This window comes from Rhamphochromis longiceps, linkage group LG6 (genome assembly GCF_057381845.1).
Source record: "Rhamphochromis longiceps isolate RC_006_pf linkage group LG6, R_longiceps_female_GT1.1, whole genome shotgun sequence".
NCBI classification, from domain to species: Eukaryota; Metazoa; Chordata; class Actinopteri; order Cichliformes; family Cichlidae; genus Rhamphochromis; species Rhamphochromis longiceps.
The window spans coordinates 17,587,385-17,604,938 of record NC_140562.1 but is presented as its reverse complement, the minus strand read 5'-3'; the positions used below and the strand labels follow the sequence as shown (position 1 = coordinate 17,604,938).

The window sequence follows — 17,554 nt, the reverse complement described above, 5'->3', positions numbered from 1 at the left end:
TCGAAACGTAAATGTGCGTCCTCACCCAGGCGCTCATGGGAAATTGAGTTTGCCATGGGAAATCACTTTCTAAGCAGATAACAGGGAGAAAGTTGTAGTTAGCGGAGATAAACACTGACGTTGAATGCTTTACAAACATATCGGTCTTCTTCTTATCTTATCCTTTTGCCTTAGATTATATGTCTCTACTCGGATCTAAAATAGATAATAAACGTATTACAAGCACCCGACACAAACTGCAAACAACACATTTTAACAGCAGGGGGAGAGCGCATCCCGCAAATGGTGTAGTTTGCTTCAGCTGACAGCAGAGGCCCAGCAGAGTGGAACAGTCTTTCCGGGCAGTCAAACAGCGAGTCTGGCGTCTTTGCCGAGAGCGAAAGACAGCCGATGATAAACTGCTAGTACATCTATATGCACCGTCTGCGTTAACAGCCCTTTGCGCTAAAACATCCAGTGCGGCCCGGTGCTGAGGATTTCAATAAGCATCTACAACGGCTAACGGGGCACAGCTAAAACAGTTAGCCGCATCCGCACACAGGTAACGTGAACTAAAGTTTTCTTCTTCCCTGTTTAATTGTTGCACGGATGTGCACATCCAGCGAAGCTTGAAGACACTGTCAACTTTAAGTGCTTTCATTGGAAGTTTTTCCTTAGCTGCCTGTAGGCTTGTTAGCTACTTAACGCTAGCTAACTACACGTCAACAGCTGCGATAGATTCACGTTAAGTCAAATTAGTGGGCAGCTCAGAGCTAACCGACTAGCGGGTAAAGCTAGGGAACGGTTTGGTTGATGCATACTTATCACTTTTATTATGTTGCAATCTCAATAAATGAAATGAATTAGCTGCATTATATATTTGGTCTGGCAAGTTTGTTTTTTTTAATCACTTGTGAACAGCCTTGCAGCAAGTCACGTGACTGCACTTCAACAGGTAACCTTGATAAACTCGACTCTGTTCCGGGTAGTACTAGCAGCATCCACGTCGATTTCCACAATGTCATAAAGGCTATAAACCTGACGCGGTTAACATTATGTGAAAGGTGCACTTTGTTTCCGGCAGAGAGCTGAAAATCTGGAAATTATCCAACAGTTCTCTAATGTCGGAGGTAGTTGCTCCAGTATCACAGGTGACAGCTAACAGCCTGTAGACGTACCTGTAGTTTTACAGGTACGCTTTAAAATGCAAGGTAAAATTCAATCGAAATTTACCTTAGAATAAATAATAAATAGAACTGTAAAATCCTGTTGTGAGTTCTGGTTAGGGATTGGATTACACAGCTGCTCCTGAGTGTAGTTTAAAAATGGTGTCTATATGTGAGCCACTTCACTTTCCTGTTGTGCAAGTGCTTTCATCAATAACAGAACCCCAGTTTGTGCCTCTCACATGCATTCGACTCAAAGTTCAAACATGGCCATTCGATAGACACATTAATGTGCTGGAACTGTAGGACATACACCACAATTACAATTGGTCTTTACATGTGCCTGATAGGCAGACTATTCAGAGGTCTGGACTGGGGCAGATAAGGAAGTATAGTACATGGATGTGCTGTAGGCGTGGCCCAGAGTATGTATTGTGCAGCCTCAAATCCCACTACTCGTTTAAACAATGTGAATTTAAACGATTCTTACTTTGTACAAAAACATGACTTTGTATAAAGTTAGGAAACCGTTATTGTGATTCCCTGGTGTCGTATTTAATAAAAAGTAATCACTCAGTGAGATACAGATACACAAAGAAGACCATGAGAAGTCCTAAAATACCTTACAAGCAGCAGTTAACTAATTTCCCTTTGTTAGTAGGGGCACTATAAGCAGTCAGCCAGCTTCGTGGGACTTTTTCATACTTGCCTGTCTGTCTGTTTCCAGGTATGTCTGAAGTTAGTCTTGAGGCAGAGTCGGGGAAGACCTCATCCGAGGAGCCTCAGATGGATTGTGAGGAGGATGGCAAAGCAGAGGAGAGTTTGAGCAAGGAGTTAAAGCAGGAGAGCGTAGACAGCAGCAGTGTCAGGGAGGACGATGTGATGTACGACATTGACATTAACAGTGATGAAGAGAATGCAGAAAGCAGTAACAGGAAGGGACAGAAGCCGCATGATGAGGGCATTCAGAGCGAGACTTTGGCGTCTGGTCGTGTAGCCGATAGGGGACACGAGACGAAACGCAGCATTGAAACGGCTGAAACACCACAGGAAAGCGGAGATACTCACACTGAAACAAAGGTGACATTTACCTTCACTCTGAACAATCGACCTGTCCTGGCACTTCCTCTCTGCTCTCGCTCATGTTGCCATTTTGTCCTTGATTTGCTGTTGCGGTGGCGGTATTCTTCCTATATAATCAGGTTAAATATTGTTGCGGAGCTTTATTAGAAGTAATCCAAAACAAGAAACTGCGTTATTGTGTAGAGTGATTGTGTTTGTTTCCCTCTTTTTACGTTTGCTTTGTTTCATCTTCCACTTGCTTTGCAGGAGTTACAAATTAGCTGGTTTTCTCTCTGTTGGTGGTGCGCTTGGTTTTCTCACTAGTTACCAAGTGTTGCTTTGTAATGTGTTTGAGGATCATCAAAGCCTCGTGCACTCTGCTCTTTTGGCTTACAGCAAAGTGATTGCTAAGAAAAGAAATGAATTTCTGTTTATTACTTTGTATTATTGCAAATATACATGTGTTACAAAGTGCTGATTTGTCATGGTTATCCCCTGCTGGCTGGTAAGTATGAATCTATGCATATTTTGCCTTATTTAGATTAACTGTTAACTGAAGGTTAATGTGCGAATGACACAGTTTCCTCCACTTTTTTTGCTAAGTTGGGCATTCTTACATCTCTTGAGTTCTGCACATGCCGGTCACATGGTTGGCTAGAGAGATTTGGAGTCCTGACTGAACGTTCACAGGCAATCCCACATTTATTGTTTCTGGAATGTGACTCCTTAGGTTGTTGTTTTGTGTTCAGTTTCAGGCTCAGCGCCAGCATTGAATGTGGCATCCCAAGAATTTCATATCAGAAATTTTAATTGTTCTTCCCATTTTCCTTTAGTCACCCTGCATACTTTTGACGTAGACACATTTCAGGTTTTGCTTATTTATTTTTTTGGTGGTGGGGTGTTTTTGTTTGCAGTTTGAGCACAACATTGCGCAACGCTAATGTGTCACGTTCGTCTGTAGTTTGCAAGACGCCATTAGCTGACACAGCTAATTGGACAGTAAGCTTATTGTTATTATCCATCCCTCCCTCTTACATCATCTTGATCTGAATCCAGGTTACTGAACCGTAGGGAATGGCAACCTATGACATGCCATATCTTGTCCATTTGCACGCCTGACTCATTTGCAGCCAGTGGAATAACACTGTTAGCCAGTTTTTCTGCAGACTGTGGGTGTGATCATTTTTGCCTCAAGGCCCCTGATAATTTGTTGTTCTGTGAATCGTCTCTTTATGTTTTGTTTTGGGGGTTTTTGTTGGGATTTTTTGGATAAAAAGAGTCATTAATATGGATGCATGGACAGCTAGAATTTGCTGCTAAAAGCACCAATAACAGAACTAGTCAGCAAATTTATTTACACATGTTCTTGTTCTCTGTTTGTTATGGGAGATGTACCTTTTTCAGGCAAATGGTTTGAACCTGAGTGGAGCCAGTCTTACCTGCAGCTGGTAGTTGGATAAGCAGAGCAGTGCTTATCTGTGCTGCCTGCCTGCCTGCAGGTTTCCTATGGCCTTTAAGTATTAATGTGCCAATCACATGGTGCAGCCAGCAAAGCAGTGTCTTTATCGCCCATCCCATCCTGTTTTTAATGTGTTATACTGTGGATCAATAAGTGAAGCAGACGATTCTGTTTTTGATCAACTATTTTGATTTCCATTCACTCAAACACACTAAACTATTTTACATCAAGTGTTCCCCTTGAGACAAAATGTGATCAAAGCAAAATGCCAAATCTATGGCTTTGCAAAGTATTTGAAAATGGTATAAAGTGGTTTACACACCATAGCTGTTGTAAGTAAAAATGGCTCACTGCAGCTTCCAGTATATCTTATTTAGTTGCATTACAAGCTGCAGTCGAATTCACAAGTCCTAATTAGAGCTGGAAGTTCTCACAGGTGATGGTATATGTTAGAGTGAAACCTGAGCCATGAAGTTCAGACAGTTGGCACTAGTCCTTTGGTTATGATTGTGTCAAAGCACAGACCTGAGGGCAGAAGGTGTGCAGAGGATGTTGGGTTCTATCATTCTCAAACAGAAGAAGTTTGGAAACACCAAGAGTCTTTGTAAAAACGGGTCAAAAGAAGTAATTATAGACAGAGGGCCTCAGTCGAACAGGTATCCAAGAATCCAGTCTAGTCTGTTTTGGTCCATTGTGAACGACGTTCGAATAGAGGGGGGAAAATGGTGCAGCAGTCACCGATCGAGCCTGCTGGGAGACGCATACCGGTAAGCAGATCTTAACAAGGAGAAGCAAAATCCTCTGTCCTGAGGAACCAAAGAGGGAAATATCTACCCACAATTCCTAAAGACGTGTGTGGAGAAAAACCTGACACTGACCACCACCTCATTATTACGACCCCTATGCTGAAACGTGGTGGTGGCGGCATCATGCTGTGGGAATACTTTGAAGCAACAGGCCCTTGCAGATGTATGCAGATAATGTAGTGCAAGCCTGGATTGAATTTATTTCTCAGGATCTCAGGCTGTGTTCAAAGTTTATATTTCATGAACACAATGCCCTGGTGAGAAAACACAGGAGTGGCTTTGGCTGTTGCGACCCAGCTAGAGTCCAGACCAGAATCTCTGAAGAGACCTGAAAATGGCTGTGTGTCCAAAAACACGTGCCAAGTTTGTAGGATGACTTTCAAATAGTGTTGAGGTAGAGCTGGGCGATAGAACGATAACGATATGTATCGCGATATAACTTTTACTCGATAGAGAAATTAAGCTATCGCGATAGACCTCGCCGCTCTTGTCCTCTTAAAAAAAAAAAAAAAAAAAAAGGTCAGCCAATCCAAATTAAGTAGCGCAGAGCCGAACCAATCACAGCCGCAGCGTCACGTCGCGTGACTTGTTACGTACCGCACAAGTGCCAAGCCGCACGTGTGTTTGTTTGGGAAGCAGCCAGCGCGTAATGGAGGAAATGAGTGCGCCGACTAGAAAAATCAACGGAGCGTGACCGAAGAGAAAACAGATGATGGTTCCAATGCCGGAGAGATTGTCGAACGGAAGAGCCATAGAAGTTCCGTAGTGTGAAGGTATTTCGGCTATTTCAAGTCTGACAAAAAACAGAGTAGCGTGCACTGTAAATTGTGCCGAAAGCAAGTCTGGAAATACAATAAACTGGTGCATGCGTCACACTGTGCGCCACGTTATTGTTTCGGTGAAATGAATTTCTACAATACTGTTACTGTTAATTCTACTCTCTGCAGTGTTTAAATGCTTACATATACACACAGTTACTGTCCCTCCACACATACGACTCGGTTCTGCTTCTATGCCCCAGCTTTGTTTACTTTTTCCCACCGAGGCTTCTAGACTTCTGATTGGCCAACATTTCTGCACGGTTAGGAATCTAGCGCCACCTGCTGCTTTGGCATGTTCATAGCAGCGTTTTCCTTCATTTCTGCCTTTATGTGTGGACGGGATTATTTTTTTAAAACGAAAACGGAAAATCTCCGTTTTCAAAAATACCCGTGTACGTGTGGACGTAGCCTCAGTCTCTGACTGGAAGCACTAATTCGTCATTCGGCTTTTGTCAGACTAAAGTAACTGTTAAAACTGTTTGAAAAGCTCAGCTATACAACAAGGAGAGATTGAGAATTTCCTTTTAGTTCTCAGTTTATTTGATATTGACAAAAGTTAGTCAGTTTTGTCTGTTCTTCTGTAAAACAAACTAAGATTTATTTTTAGAATTAATATTTTGTTTCTAAGTGGAATTGACAATTTAGTCTGTTTCGTTTGTTCTATTTTGAAACTTAAACGCTTTAGCGGCTGCCTTTTGTGTAGTTTGCAATATTTGCCTTTATTTATCTGAAAAAGTCTCATGTTCCTTAAGTACATCTACCCTGTTGAACTTATTATGGGAAATAAATATTTAAATAAAAACAAGCTGCTGATTATTTCACATTTTACTTGTGAGCAACGGCACATTTAAATCTTAATATAGTTATTTGGCTTATATCGTGATAGATATCGTTATCGCCTGAAATGAAAAAAACATATAGTGATATGAAAAAATCTCATATCGCCCAGCTCTATGTTGAGGCTATAGTGGCTCCCAGATACCCTGTCATGGGATATTTCAGTGTTATATTTTTTGATAAATGTACCAAACATTCCCTTTCTTATTGTGAAGTATTGTGTGTGTGGGTTGATGAGAGGGAAAATGCTGTAGGGGTCAATATAAACTTACCGTTGTGTTCTCACAGTGAAACCACTCAGCCTGTTAAGACAGGAACCGGCTCCTCTTACCAGCTGATCTGGATACTACTTGCATTATTTAGAAAGGGGTCAAGATTCATAAATAAAATATCTTGCTCAAAGATGCAAATTCCCCTGTACTGATTATAAAAACACCTCACTTTAAATGCTTTTTTCCCCCACACACTAACATTCACAGGCCTCATAAAAGCTTCCATACAGAATGTCATAGTGATTAGGTCAGTGTCCCAGTTTTCAGGTCCACAGTGATTAGGCCATAAAAAAGTACTAAAACTAGCACAGCTGTATCTTCATCCTCCAACTGCAGGCAGATTATTATAGCTTAAACCAAAGTGATGTGGCCATAAACTGTCTCCACCCTGCGGTTTGCTCCGAGGTTGAGCTAAACAAGCCAATGTGTCACTGCATCATGATTAAGGCTACGATTTCTATTTTTCATGGCGAATAAAATGAGGACTGCCACATGATTATTGTGAGAATTGAGTTTTGTTCGATGCTTATTCCAGCTGGATAGGGTGAGCTAATGCTCACGTGGACATAGCCACAAAATTTGGGTATTGTCTGTTTAAGGCATTGCAGTGGCAGATATTAGGAGATGTGGAAGGCCACTGATGATGCATTCTATTCTGTGTAGCTTTAAGAAGTAATGTTGTGAAATAGGGGAGTGTGGAAAGCTGATGCCGGTTGTTGTTGCACAAAAACTTCATATCCTGATCGGTGCTGAAATCAATCAAAGCAACGATCTTAAATCTAATCGTAAATGAAATCTTTTCATCCTGTCTTGATAATCAGTGAAGAAAACTGTGAGAGGAGGATGGGTTGATCAGTGTCGTGGTGATGCAGCATGGTTTAGGTATGTTAATGTAGAATAGTCAAACTGACCATGTTAAGTATTTGTTGAGGTTAAATATTAAAAAAGCAGTTTAATAGTCAAATTGTTATTTATATGTCACTGAATGTGAACAAAAGTGCTTAAGTTACAGAAAAAACCCCACTAAACTTCACGTGAAACTCTTACAACTATATAACCTGCAACAACTGCTGTGTTCTTGGATCTTGGCTATGAGTACATACAATCACAAAATGAACATGCTGTTGGCCATTTAGACTATAACGCACTTGGAAGATGTTTACTTAAAATTATAAATCCAGTGAGAAATAGGGGGATTTTTTTTTTTTCTTCCTATTGACTTCTGTATATTAAACTTATTTTCAACCAGATGATGAGTCGCCCCCTGCTGCCCATTTGAAGGACGCAGCTCCTCAGCACTAGCTTAATTTTAAGCCCTCGACGATGCCTCTCTTATTTACAGTCTATGATATCCAGTCTCCTCTTTTTTTCCTTGAGAAATAACCTGCTTCATTTAACCATCCTTATTGCAGGAGAGCACAATGGCCGAGGAGTCCCACAGAAGCACAGCGGCGGAGATCCCCGTCACCAGCAATGGAGAACTAGAGCAGAGCCCCGAGTCTGTATTCAGCAGGGTAAGAGATGAGCTTAGTTTCATTAAACCTTAAAAACTGTGCAAATATCTATGAAGAGTATGTGTCACAAAACAAGGGAAACTTGTATAAAGGGATGTATTTGCTATTTTTAACAACTGATATTTAGTTTGCCACGATTTCTAAAAAAGAGCATTAACTGTACACTTTGGAGCAGCTCTAAGTGGCAGATGTTTGAGGGTAAATTAATTTAAGGCAGTCAAGCAGTGATGTAATGGTACAGTAAAGAAAAGCACTTTCCACCAATCACATACAGACCCCAGACACATTTCTTTCTCATCAGTCTGAGAGTTGGCAGTGGTTCCAGCTGATTGCTCCTTATAGCTCACAGTCACACTGCCAAGTCTGTTCAGCTCACAGACAGTATAAAACATGGACATAGCTACCGTCATGTCACCTGCGGTTCTCTGAAGTTCTGTTTTGAAACCTCAAACGAGTGTTTTCTCAGTTACCGTCTTGGTCGCGAGACATCAGATGTGACGAGATGGGGCGGGTCTGGCAGTGAAACCACTTCGTCATTGGCTAATAACTTATGATTGACAAGCCCATGAGCGAGCAGAAAATACCCCAGCTAATCTTCTTTTTCACATATAATATGACCAAGTTTAACAATTTTATTTTTTTTTAGTCAGTGTGACACAAGAATGAGTGACTAACGAGTGAGTTCAGTAACAAAGTGTTTAGAGTTTGGGAAAGAGAGCCATTTTCCCATAGACTTCTATAGGACTGGAAGTCTTTTTGCAACCACAGCTATCGCCATCTGGTGGTCTTCAGATAGAGTGCAAGTTTTTAAGCACTTCAACGTTGGCCTTTTTCCAGTCAGACAGCTGTGTTCAGATTTTTTTTTTTTTTTTTTTTTTTTAACTGTCTATGGTGTAACCACAAGCATGTGTGGAACTTTAAAATGTTTAATCCTGATAAAATAACTTGCTGAGGCAGGAACTGATAAATTACCGGAAGGTTCTTACCTGGTTTCATCTGACTTGATTTAACTTGAATGTGAATGGAGGAATGAAATAAATATTCTTATATTACTTATTCGTAAAATGATAAAAACGTTTGATACATGTGTTCCATGCCACTTGAATCCTGCTGTGATAAATCAATGTAGAGCCTGCAGCGTCTACACAAGTGGCCAAGTCCTTTGTTAGTGTGTGACAAGTATTAAGCGGGATAGCCAGATATCTGGGGAGGTGCATGTCAGGTCGCACCATATGGCTTCATATACCTATAGTGTAGATCAGGGGTCTCCAGCTCCAGTCTTCGAGAGCTACTGTCCTTGACAGCTGAATCAAATGGTTGAATTACCTCTTCAGCATGCCATCAAGTTTGGCAAAGTCCTGGTAATGAGCCATTCACTTGATTCAGGTCTGCTGGAACAAGGATGCATCTAAAAGCTGCAGCACAGTAGCTCTTGAGGATTGGAGCTGGAGACTTGTGGTGTAGATGGTGATAGTCATGGAGGGAGTGGTCCTTTTGATTGGCTCTCGCTTTAGGAAGGCCTCAATATGTGTAATGGTGACAGGAAAACCATAACGCTCCATGTTTGTTTGTTTTTTTTGTTTTGTTTTTTATGGTCATGGTTGCTGGTGACCACATGGTCATAACTCTCCTGAACTTAAACACAACGATTCAGTGCTGAACGAGATGAATTGATCCTAGGCACGGCTGTTCGAGCTTTCTTGAGTGTGAGGTTAATTTGTTAGGAGTGGTGAATGTTTCACAAATTGTTGCGTGCCACCCTGTGTGTCTGCACTGTTAGTGGGCAAAAATATATTACATTAAAACTTTAGATGGTATAAAAGATTTAAACAGCTTGATAAACCACAGTGGAGGTTTTCTCTCTTCTCGACCATAGCTGTATTTCAAAAGTGACTCATAAATTTAGCTTCACTAAATCAGTTGTTAATGTGCGCACCCATAAGACCTTCTTCTGATTAAGCCTTTGGGGACACCCACCAATCATCTGTAGCTTCCACGCAAAGACTTCCTGTTCTGCTTGCTTGTCAGGAAGGCAACTAAAAGATGCTTAGAGAGAGCTAAACTGTTATCAGGGGATAACTGTAGGTTTCAGACTACAGAAGGAAGCTTCCAGTCCCTAAGAAATCAAGTCCAGATATGTTTTTATGTTTGTGTCTGTCAGGTCTACTTAAACTATTTTATCTTTGTTTTGTTTCCTCCCGTAGGACTCTTATCCCAGTGGCCCAGGGGCCATAAACCTTTCAGAGACTTGTGTCACATCAAGCAACTTTGCCTCAACCACGGAGGGCATCATTGAATCAGGACCATACAAAGGTGAGCCGTACTCTCCCCAGTTTTACGCCTGTTGCTTTGTGGACCGTTTCCTCACTATTCAGAGGTTTTATGAAGCAGCATCTCTGTCAGTGTGTTGTCAGGCTTTGTCAGCTTGTTACATTATTGGATTTTATTTGCAACATTCTGAGTTTACAAACCACCCATCTGTCCATGTTCCCACTGCCCCACTTTTGTTTTTGTTTTTTTTTAAATCTCTCTGAAATATAAAAGGTAGAAATTTGAATTTCTAAAGCTGGACATCTAATTGAATTTAATGAGTTTGCTGTGATCTTCACATCGTATCGCCCCGTCTGCGTTTTATCATCATGTCCTTGTTACAAATGCAAATAAAAATCTCCCCATAGTGCGTAGAGCTGCTAGAGCCCATTCACCGCCATGTTGCCATGGCTATTTTCCATGTTATTTACACTGGCTGAGGTAGGCTTTTGTTCACAAGCACGTGAGCTTGGGGGGGGGGGGGCACAGGAAATAAACACCAGTAAGAAAGTCCCCCTTATACTTGTGCTGGAAAAAAGGTAACGCACTAATGATAACTCTATCTCCCAGGGTCAGCAAGCCTGCCCGCATCTCCCGTGTCACCTGTAGCTCCCAGCTCGGCTGTTGCCAGCCGCCTGGCGCGCTCTTCCAGCGATAGTCAGGCTGAGAAAGGTACCTCGAAGCGATGGTGTATGAATCAGATGAAGCAACACGATTTTCTACGCAAAATTAACCACAATCTACTTTACCGCCTTTGGTTCTCACCAGGTCCTTACCTGCTCTTTATTCCTACAGGCTGTGCTTCGTTGCAAATCAAACCTTTCCTCTCCCTTCCTGTTTGTTGGCTCTTCAAACTTTGCCTTTGCATAAGACCGGGCTAACATAAGTAGTGTTATGCTTTGCACTGGCAATCGGTGAGCATTTAAATGCCCTTTAGAGTCCTTTTACTGAGGTCTACATGTCAGAATGTCTAGATTTAACTTCTTGATACCTTTACATTTGCTTGGCTTGGAGAAAAAAACTGCCTGCAAATTTAATCTCAGTGGGTTTTCCTGCATGCAGCCTTTGTCCTCGCGTAATGTGGCACCCGGCATGTCTTTATGGAGCCTCAAAGCTGCCATCATGTTTTTGAAAGGCGGTCAGATGAGAGAAAATGGAATAAATCAAAACGTTCTTCACTGCTTTGACATTTGATTTTAAAACTATCACTTAAAGCTACTGTAGCTGACCTTTTTTTTTACCTTCAGATGATGACCACCTTCTACAGTTTCATCAGCTCTGGAGCTCCGTATCTTTCAGCATTTCTCTAGACCCAAAACAAAATGAAGCTCCTGTCATTTACAATATTTTAATGCTGTAGAGTTAATTTCAGCTGGGCTGGGCTGGGCTGGGCATAGATATCACTTTGCTAAGTGAATAACTTTCACTCTCCAGGCTCGATGACAGCACAGCCAAAGAGCGGAGCGGTGGTGCTTTCAGAAGACTTAAAGAATCCAGCGATGGAAAAACTGGACTTAGTGAGGAAGTGGAGCATCAACACATATAAAGTAAACCTCTCTTTAATTGATTTATTATTATGTCCTTTTTCTAACCTCCTGCTTCTTCTTCTTCCATTTGTAAACTGGGATGTTAGGAGAGTGATCGACATTCTGTCACTTTAGACGTTATTGTGACTCCACTCTTAAGTAGAAACTCCCAGCTGTCCCTGTTCTTATGTTTAAATTTCTGTTTCTCTATTATTTGCTTGTTTTGTTTCAACAATCCTCCTGTCCTCCACAGTGTACCCGGCAGATCCTGTCAGAAAAGCTGGGTCGCGGCTCGCGGACCGTGGACCTGGAGCTAGAGGCCCAAATCGAAGTCCTCCGTGACAACAAGAGAAAGTACCAGCATGTGATCAAGCTGGCTCAGATGCTGGCCAGTCAGCTCTCCCAGATCATGCAGACACAGAGGCAGCTGGGAGATGCCTTCGCCGACCTCAGCCTCAAGACACCGGAACTCCACGTGAGTCCCCATAAAATCTGAAAACCGCCAGACTGGATTTAATACAGTTTAAAAAAAAAAAAAAAAAAAAATCCTACAGAAGCTATTGGCTTGTGATCCGTCTGAGGGCTCTGAGCTTTCTTTGGGTTTTTGAGGTATGTCAAACATGAAGCCAAAATTTTCAGTGTCGTGAAGGTGGTTCTGCTTCAGAGTGTCTAGATCACCATAGCAGCTCATGCTCAACATATAACCTTGTCCAGAGGTTATGAGTTTAATTTTAAAGATGCTTTCAGTACACAAGCAGATTGGTTTTGCGTGTGTGATTTTAATTAATTTGTTTTTTTTTTTAATGAATATCTGCTATGAGTGAGATATAGATCATCTAGAGCCATATTTTACTGACATCACAATAAGTCCTTCTGTGACGTTACAGCAGCACAACCTGTCTATGTTGCATTGGCGCTGTAATTTGCATGTCTTCAGTGAGGCAGGAAAGCCATTAATATGTTTTTCTGCTTGCTCCTCCTATCCTGCTGCGTCTGTTTTGTATTGTTGAATCTGCAGCTTATAAAACACTGATCAGAAAACTTGATCGGCAAGATTGGATCCCATTTCACTTTGATCTGGTCTCTTTCAGAACGCTATGGGACAGCGTCAGACCTGATATGAACTGAGTAGCCTTTAATTTTCATGCCATTTTTTTGTATGAAGTTTGAAGCTCTGATGATTAGAGATCCAGTTAGAAGTAAACAGTAGCAGTGGGCAGTAAAGGTTTTCTGCAGCAGTACTGTTGCTTTCTTGAAATATTTATTTATTCATTCATTCATTCATTCATTTATTTATTTTCTATAGACCTTGATCAGCCATTATCCTCTTATGTCCTTTTGTGCAGAAGTACAAAAACACATCAAATGTCCGCTGCATAAGTTAACAAAGAGAGGTTTTATTCTTTTAGGTCATATTTGTTGTTTTACTTTCTAGTATTTAGAGGAATCTTATGTGACAGCATGCACACATTAGTTAACCTCCTGAGACCCAAACTCTTCCACGGCATGCATTTTTAGTTTCTCTTCGATATTTGGGCATATTGGGACCAGATGAAAGTAAAAACAAAGAATTACCAGGTTTTTTTTTTTTTTTTTTTTAAACCTATATTTTTGTTTCTAAGAAAAATGAGAGCCACATGTGAGGATATTTGTTTAAAATTTCGATAGAACAGTAGCAGTATAATGTCCTCATAAGTGGATATCAGGTGCTTGTAGAGCAAAATTGAGTATTTTGGTCTAAATAACCCAAAATGTGATGTCCAAATATGTGGATGCCAGGTCCTAGGACATAGGTGTCAAACTCTGGCCCGCGGGCCAAATTTGGGCAGCCTAATTACATTTGGCCCGCGAAGCCATACCAAATTACTATTAGAGCTGGCCTACTGGTATTATACAGCTAATATATATATTGTTTAGTATTAAGCTTTGCTTGTTCCATATTCAGGTTTTCAGCAAAACGTGTTTGAGTCCATAAGAAAAGATTCATTCTTATATCTGGAGGAATAAATATATTTCAATAAATATTAACATTATCCCGCGACTTTGTTCCAGTTTTGAATTTTGGCCCACTGTGTATTTGAGTTTGACACCCCTGTCCTGGGAGGTTAAGAGTTGTCCACCATTATTAGATGTGATACACTGGTTGCTAGGGAACAATGTGTATTCCCTCGACTGAAACCAGTGCTTCTTTTTTCAGGTTGCTTTCAGTCACTGGTTGAAATCGGTAGCAAAGAAGTTGGTTGTTTGCCAGCAGTTTGCCACAGCTGAATTTAGCTTTTACCCCTCAGCCCTAAAAGGCTGAGGGTTATTGCCGCACCGCCGCGTGGGCGGCGTGGAAACCTAAGTTGGTGAATGCGTGAAGCTTGTTGTATTTAGTTATGGTGGTGATAATTCATCTTTAGAGGCTGCAGTTTGGGGTCATTTGAAAAAAGTGAAATCAGAGCTCTTTATTGCATTGTGTAATGCTGAACTTTAAGTTAATTGAACTTTCACGATGCCTTGAGTCTGCATTTTTCAAAATAAGTTTGTGTGTTAGTCAATTAAATTTGTGGAAGGTCACAGCTTAAACCCGTGTGTTTAAATTTTAATTTGGTGCAATAAACACAAATAATTGTGCCTGTTCTTTTCAGGAGGAGTTTGGATACAACGCTGAAACCCAAAAGCTGTTGTCCAAAAACGGAGAGACGCTGCTGGCTGCCATCAACTTCTTCATCTCCAGTGTGAACACGCTCGTGGACAAAACAATCGAAGACACCATGATCAATATCAAACAGTATGAAGCTGCAAGGTAATGTGCACACAGGCTTAGTTCTACTTCTGCACCAAACAGACTTTTATTTAATTGTGAGACACAAGGCTTTGGCTGGATGCCCACGGAAACGTCTTTCTCTAAAGTTCAGACATATAAGTTGTTGTGTTTAATTTGATGAATTACCATTTTAATTAAATTGGACAGTTTTAATTGTGGACAAATTGAGTTGTGTTTAAGCTGCTGCCGGAGATTCAGGTTGTTGAGGTTGCGGAAAAACAGACTCAAGGACAGCTTTTACATCAGGGCAATATTTAATAATAAATTTACGATGCACTAATGTAAAACTTTTTTTTTTTTTTTTTTTTTTTGTACAAAAATTATTGTTGATTCAGTTGACGCAGTTTGCGTTTTTCTGATGTGGTTTATATATTTAAACACTCCTAGGGTTGAGTATGATGCATACCGTACAGATCTGGAGGAGCTGAATCTGGGGCCGCGTGACGCCAACACCGTGCCGAAGATCGAGGTGTCTCAGCAGCAGTTCCAGACCTACCGCGAGAAATACGAGAGGATGCGAAACGACGTCTCCGTTAAGCTGAAGTTCCTGGAGGAGAACAAGGTTGGTTAGGTGCTAGCTCGCTCTACATATCACTGCCCACGTGTTAACTTTCAGCTAATTGTGTCGCTTTTTTGCTCCTGTTGTCTCAGGTGAAAGTTCTGCATAATCAGCTCATCCTGTTCCACAATGCCATCGCTGCATACTATGCTGGAAATCAACAGCAGCTGGAACAGACACTCAAGCAGTTCCACATCAAGTTGAAAATGCCAGGCGAGGACAGTCCATCTTGGCTGGAAGAGCACTAATCATTCCTTTTCGGCTCCATTTGACAGGACATGTCAAATTTACAGAGAAACTACAGGAGCTTTCTTCCCTCTTTAATGCTATTCTCGCTGCTTTTCGAACTTTGAGAACTGTAAATGAAAATAATGCAAAAACGAAAAAAAAACAAACTCCCACATTCCATTTGTCTTTGTTAAATCGTTTTCCTCCTTCTTGGTTATTTCACATCATTGAAACACGCACTTTTGCACTGTTTGACAGATGTGTCAAACAGATGTTGCTGCAGTAAACGCGTTTGGAAACTCTACATGGCCTTTTGTATTCCAGCGTATGATTGTTGTATCCCAGCACAGTGGACATGTTGGCTTTGTAAAGTGGGGCAGCTATGGGATCAAAACAACTGCCGTTTTACTCACATTCTTTATACTGCTCTTATCAGCCGATGAATGCTTTGCAAAAGATAAGCAGGAAGCTTTTTTTTTTTTTTTTTAAATGCAAATCCTTTAATGAATTGATCAATTTTACTCACAAACTCTGATTAAAGTGGTAGTTTGATATTTTGGGAATTTGCTTTCTTGCCGAGGCTCATGTAAGATCTGCTCTGTCCTCTCAGTTTAAAGCCAGCAGCCGGTTAGCTTAGGATAAAAACTAGACACGAGGGTAGCTTTACTCTTTCCACCGGTTAGAAAGGAACCTGCCTCCTAATACCTCTAAAGTTCATGAATACAGAAAGCCAAAGTGTATGAAATCAAGGTGTGCTTGTGCAGAGGTAAAACCAGGCAGCCATGTTTCTAATTGTGAATTTTATGCTAAGCTACTGTAACTGACTTCTTCCTCTGGATGAGCTAGATGGCTGTCCATCCCCACATTTGTGCAAAAACCAAAGTTTTCCCAAATGTTTGAAACACTCCGTGCAAAGAGATGGCAGTTCAGATGACCTTTACACAATCCCTCTGTTTTTAGGACTTCTGGGGGTTTTATTGTTGTTGTTTTGTCTACATTTAGGGCTCGCGGTTGAATGGGTAAAAGTGTTGATAAAATGAAGGATCAGCCTTATGTGAATAGATGTGCCTTGATTTCTTGAATTGGTTCTCCTCAAATCCATGCTGTCTGGTCTTCTTGTTAAAAGCAGGTGCGCTCGCTACCAGTGTTCAGAGAATGGAGCAAACGAGCACCTTCCACCCTCTGAGATGGATCCTGTACAATTTTACACGTTTAAACGCAGCACAAATAAAAGGAAAACTCCAGTACCTTAGTGAAGACGTGCTGTTCTCAAACATACTTATCCATATTGCACACGTGCACATTTCTGAAATTGAGATCAAAAACTTGTTAGAAGTGTGTGACATGTACGTTTTAAACCAAAATGCAATTAACTTGAGAGATATTGTCTTTTGTAAATTTAAACACCAGCATTTTTTTGCATAGGCTGCGTACGGTTTCCTTCGATGGGCTGTGCGAAAGTATGATTATTCCAAAGGGGACGTTCTGTCTGCTAGTGTGGTCCTCACTTTGTGGATTTGTACTTCTCCTGTGGCTCGCTATAGCAGTGTGAGAGCGTGAATCTTGTACAACAATCTGTTCCTTAAAATAGATGGCTATATATTTTTAATCTCTATTTGATTTTTAGTATGACAAAAATGCTGCCCTTTGGCGTTGTTTTCCTAAAGACCTGCATAATGGTGTGCTACTGTGGTAGCACCGTGTCACAGTGGGCATCTACCTTTGTAATAATGAAACATTAACAAATGTTGAGTTAAAAGGATTCTGAATGTTGTGTAACCTTTTTGGGGGGGGGAAATAAAACATTTTTAAAAAAAGTGTCTCCAGAGTTCAGTGTTGGTGCTGTAATTGGGGGTAATGGTAGTAGCTTGTATAGAAAGTCACCACCAGGGGCCAACAAAGAAAAGCAGGCTACTTTTGACCTGCCGGTGAAAATATATCCTTACGGGTTATTTATGCTTTTCTTTTTCTTTTTTTCTTCAGTGTCCCATGCCAACAAATGAAGTCTTGGAAATGTTTTCCATTGCTGGGGGGGGGGGGGAGGAATCTCATTCACGTTTTTGACTTTCACAAAGTAGGAACTAATTAATCATTTTAAAATGCATTTTACATAAAAAAAAATTTTTAGCTAAACAAAATCTTGGTATTTTGAGAGCATTTGAAATGTGAAACTGTTAAAATAATTGGGAAATTCCTTTAGATTGAA

At 40.9% G+C, this 17,554-nt stretch overlaps 1 protein-coding gene across 3 annotated transcripts; it reads left to right on the top strand.

Moving 5' to 3' along the window:
* The first annotated feature begins 281 nt into the window (after positions 1-281).
* arfip1 (ADP-ribosylation factor interacting protein 1 (arfaptin 1)) lies at positions 282-17,168 on the top strand. Of its 3 annotated transcripts, XM_085409501.1 has the most exons (10): positions 282-541; positions 1,873-2,225; positions 7,815-7,916; positions 10,121-10,229; positions 10,797-10,898; positions 11,661-11,773; positions 12,006-12,227; positions 14,383-14,540; positions 14,949-15,123; positions 15,213-17,168. In XM_085409501.1, the coding sequence occupies exons 2-10, from the start codon at positions 1,875-1,877 to the stop codon at positions 15,366-15,368; spliced, it is 1,488 nt and encodes a 495-aa protein (XP_085265627.1). In that variant the 5' UTR covers positions 282-541; positions 1,873-1,874; the 3' UTR covers positions 15,369-17,168. The 3 variants fall into 3 exon arrangements, with proteins under 3 accessions (XP_085265627.1, XP_085265628.1, XP_085265629.1); XM_085409502.1 differs by lacking the exon at positions 10,797-10,898 and having other exon boundaries at positions 284-541; XM_085409503.1 differs by lacking the exon at positions 1,873-2,225 and having other exon boundaries at positions 287-541.
* The last annotated feature ends 386 nt before the right edge of the window (positions 17,169-17,554 follow it).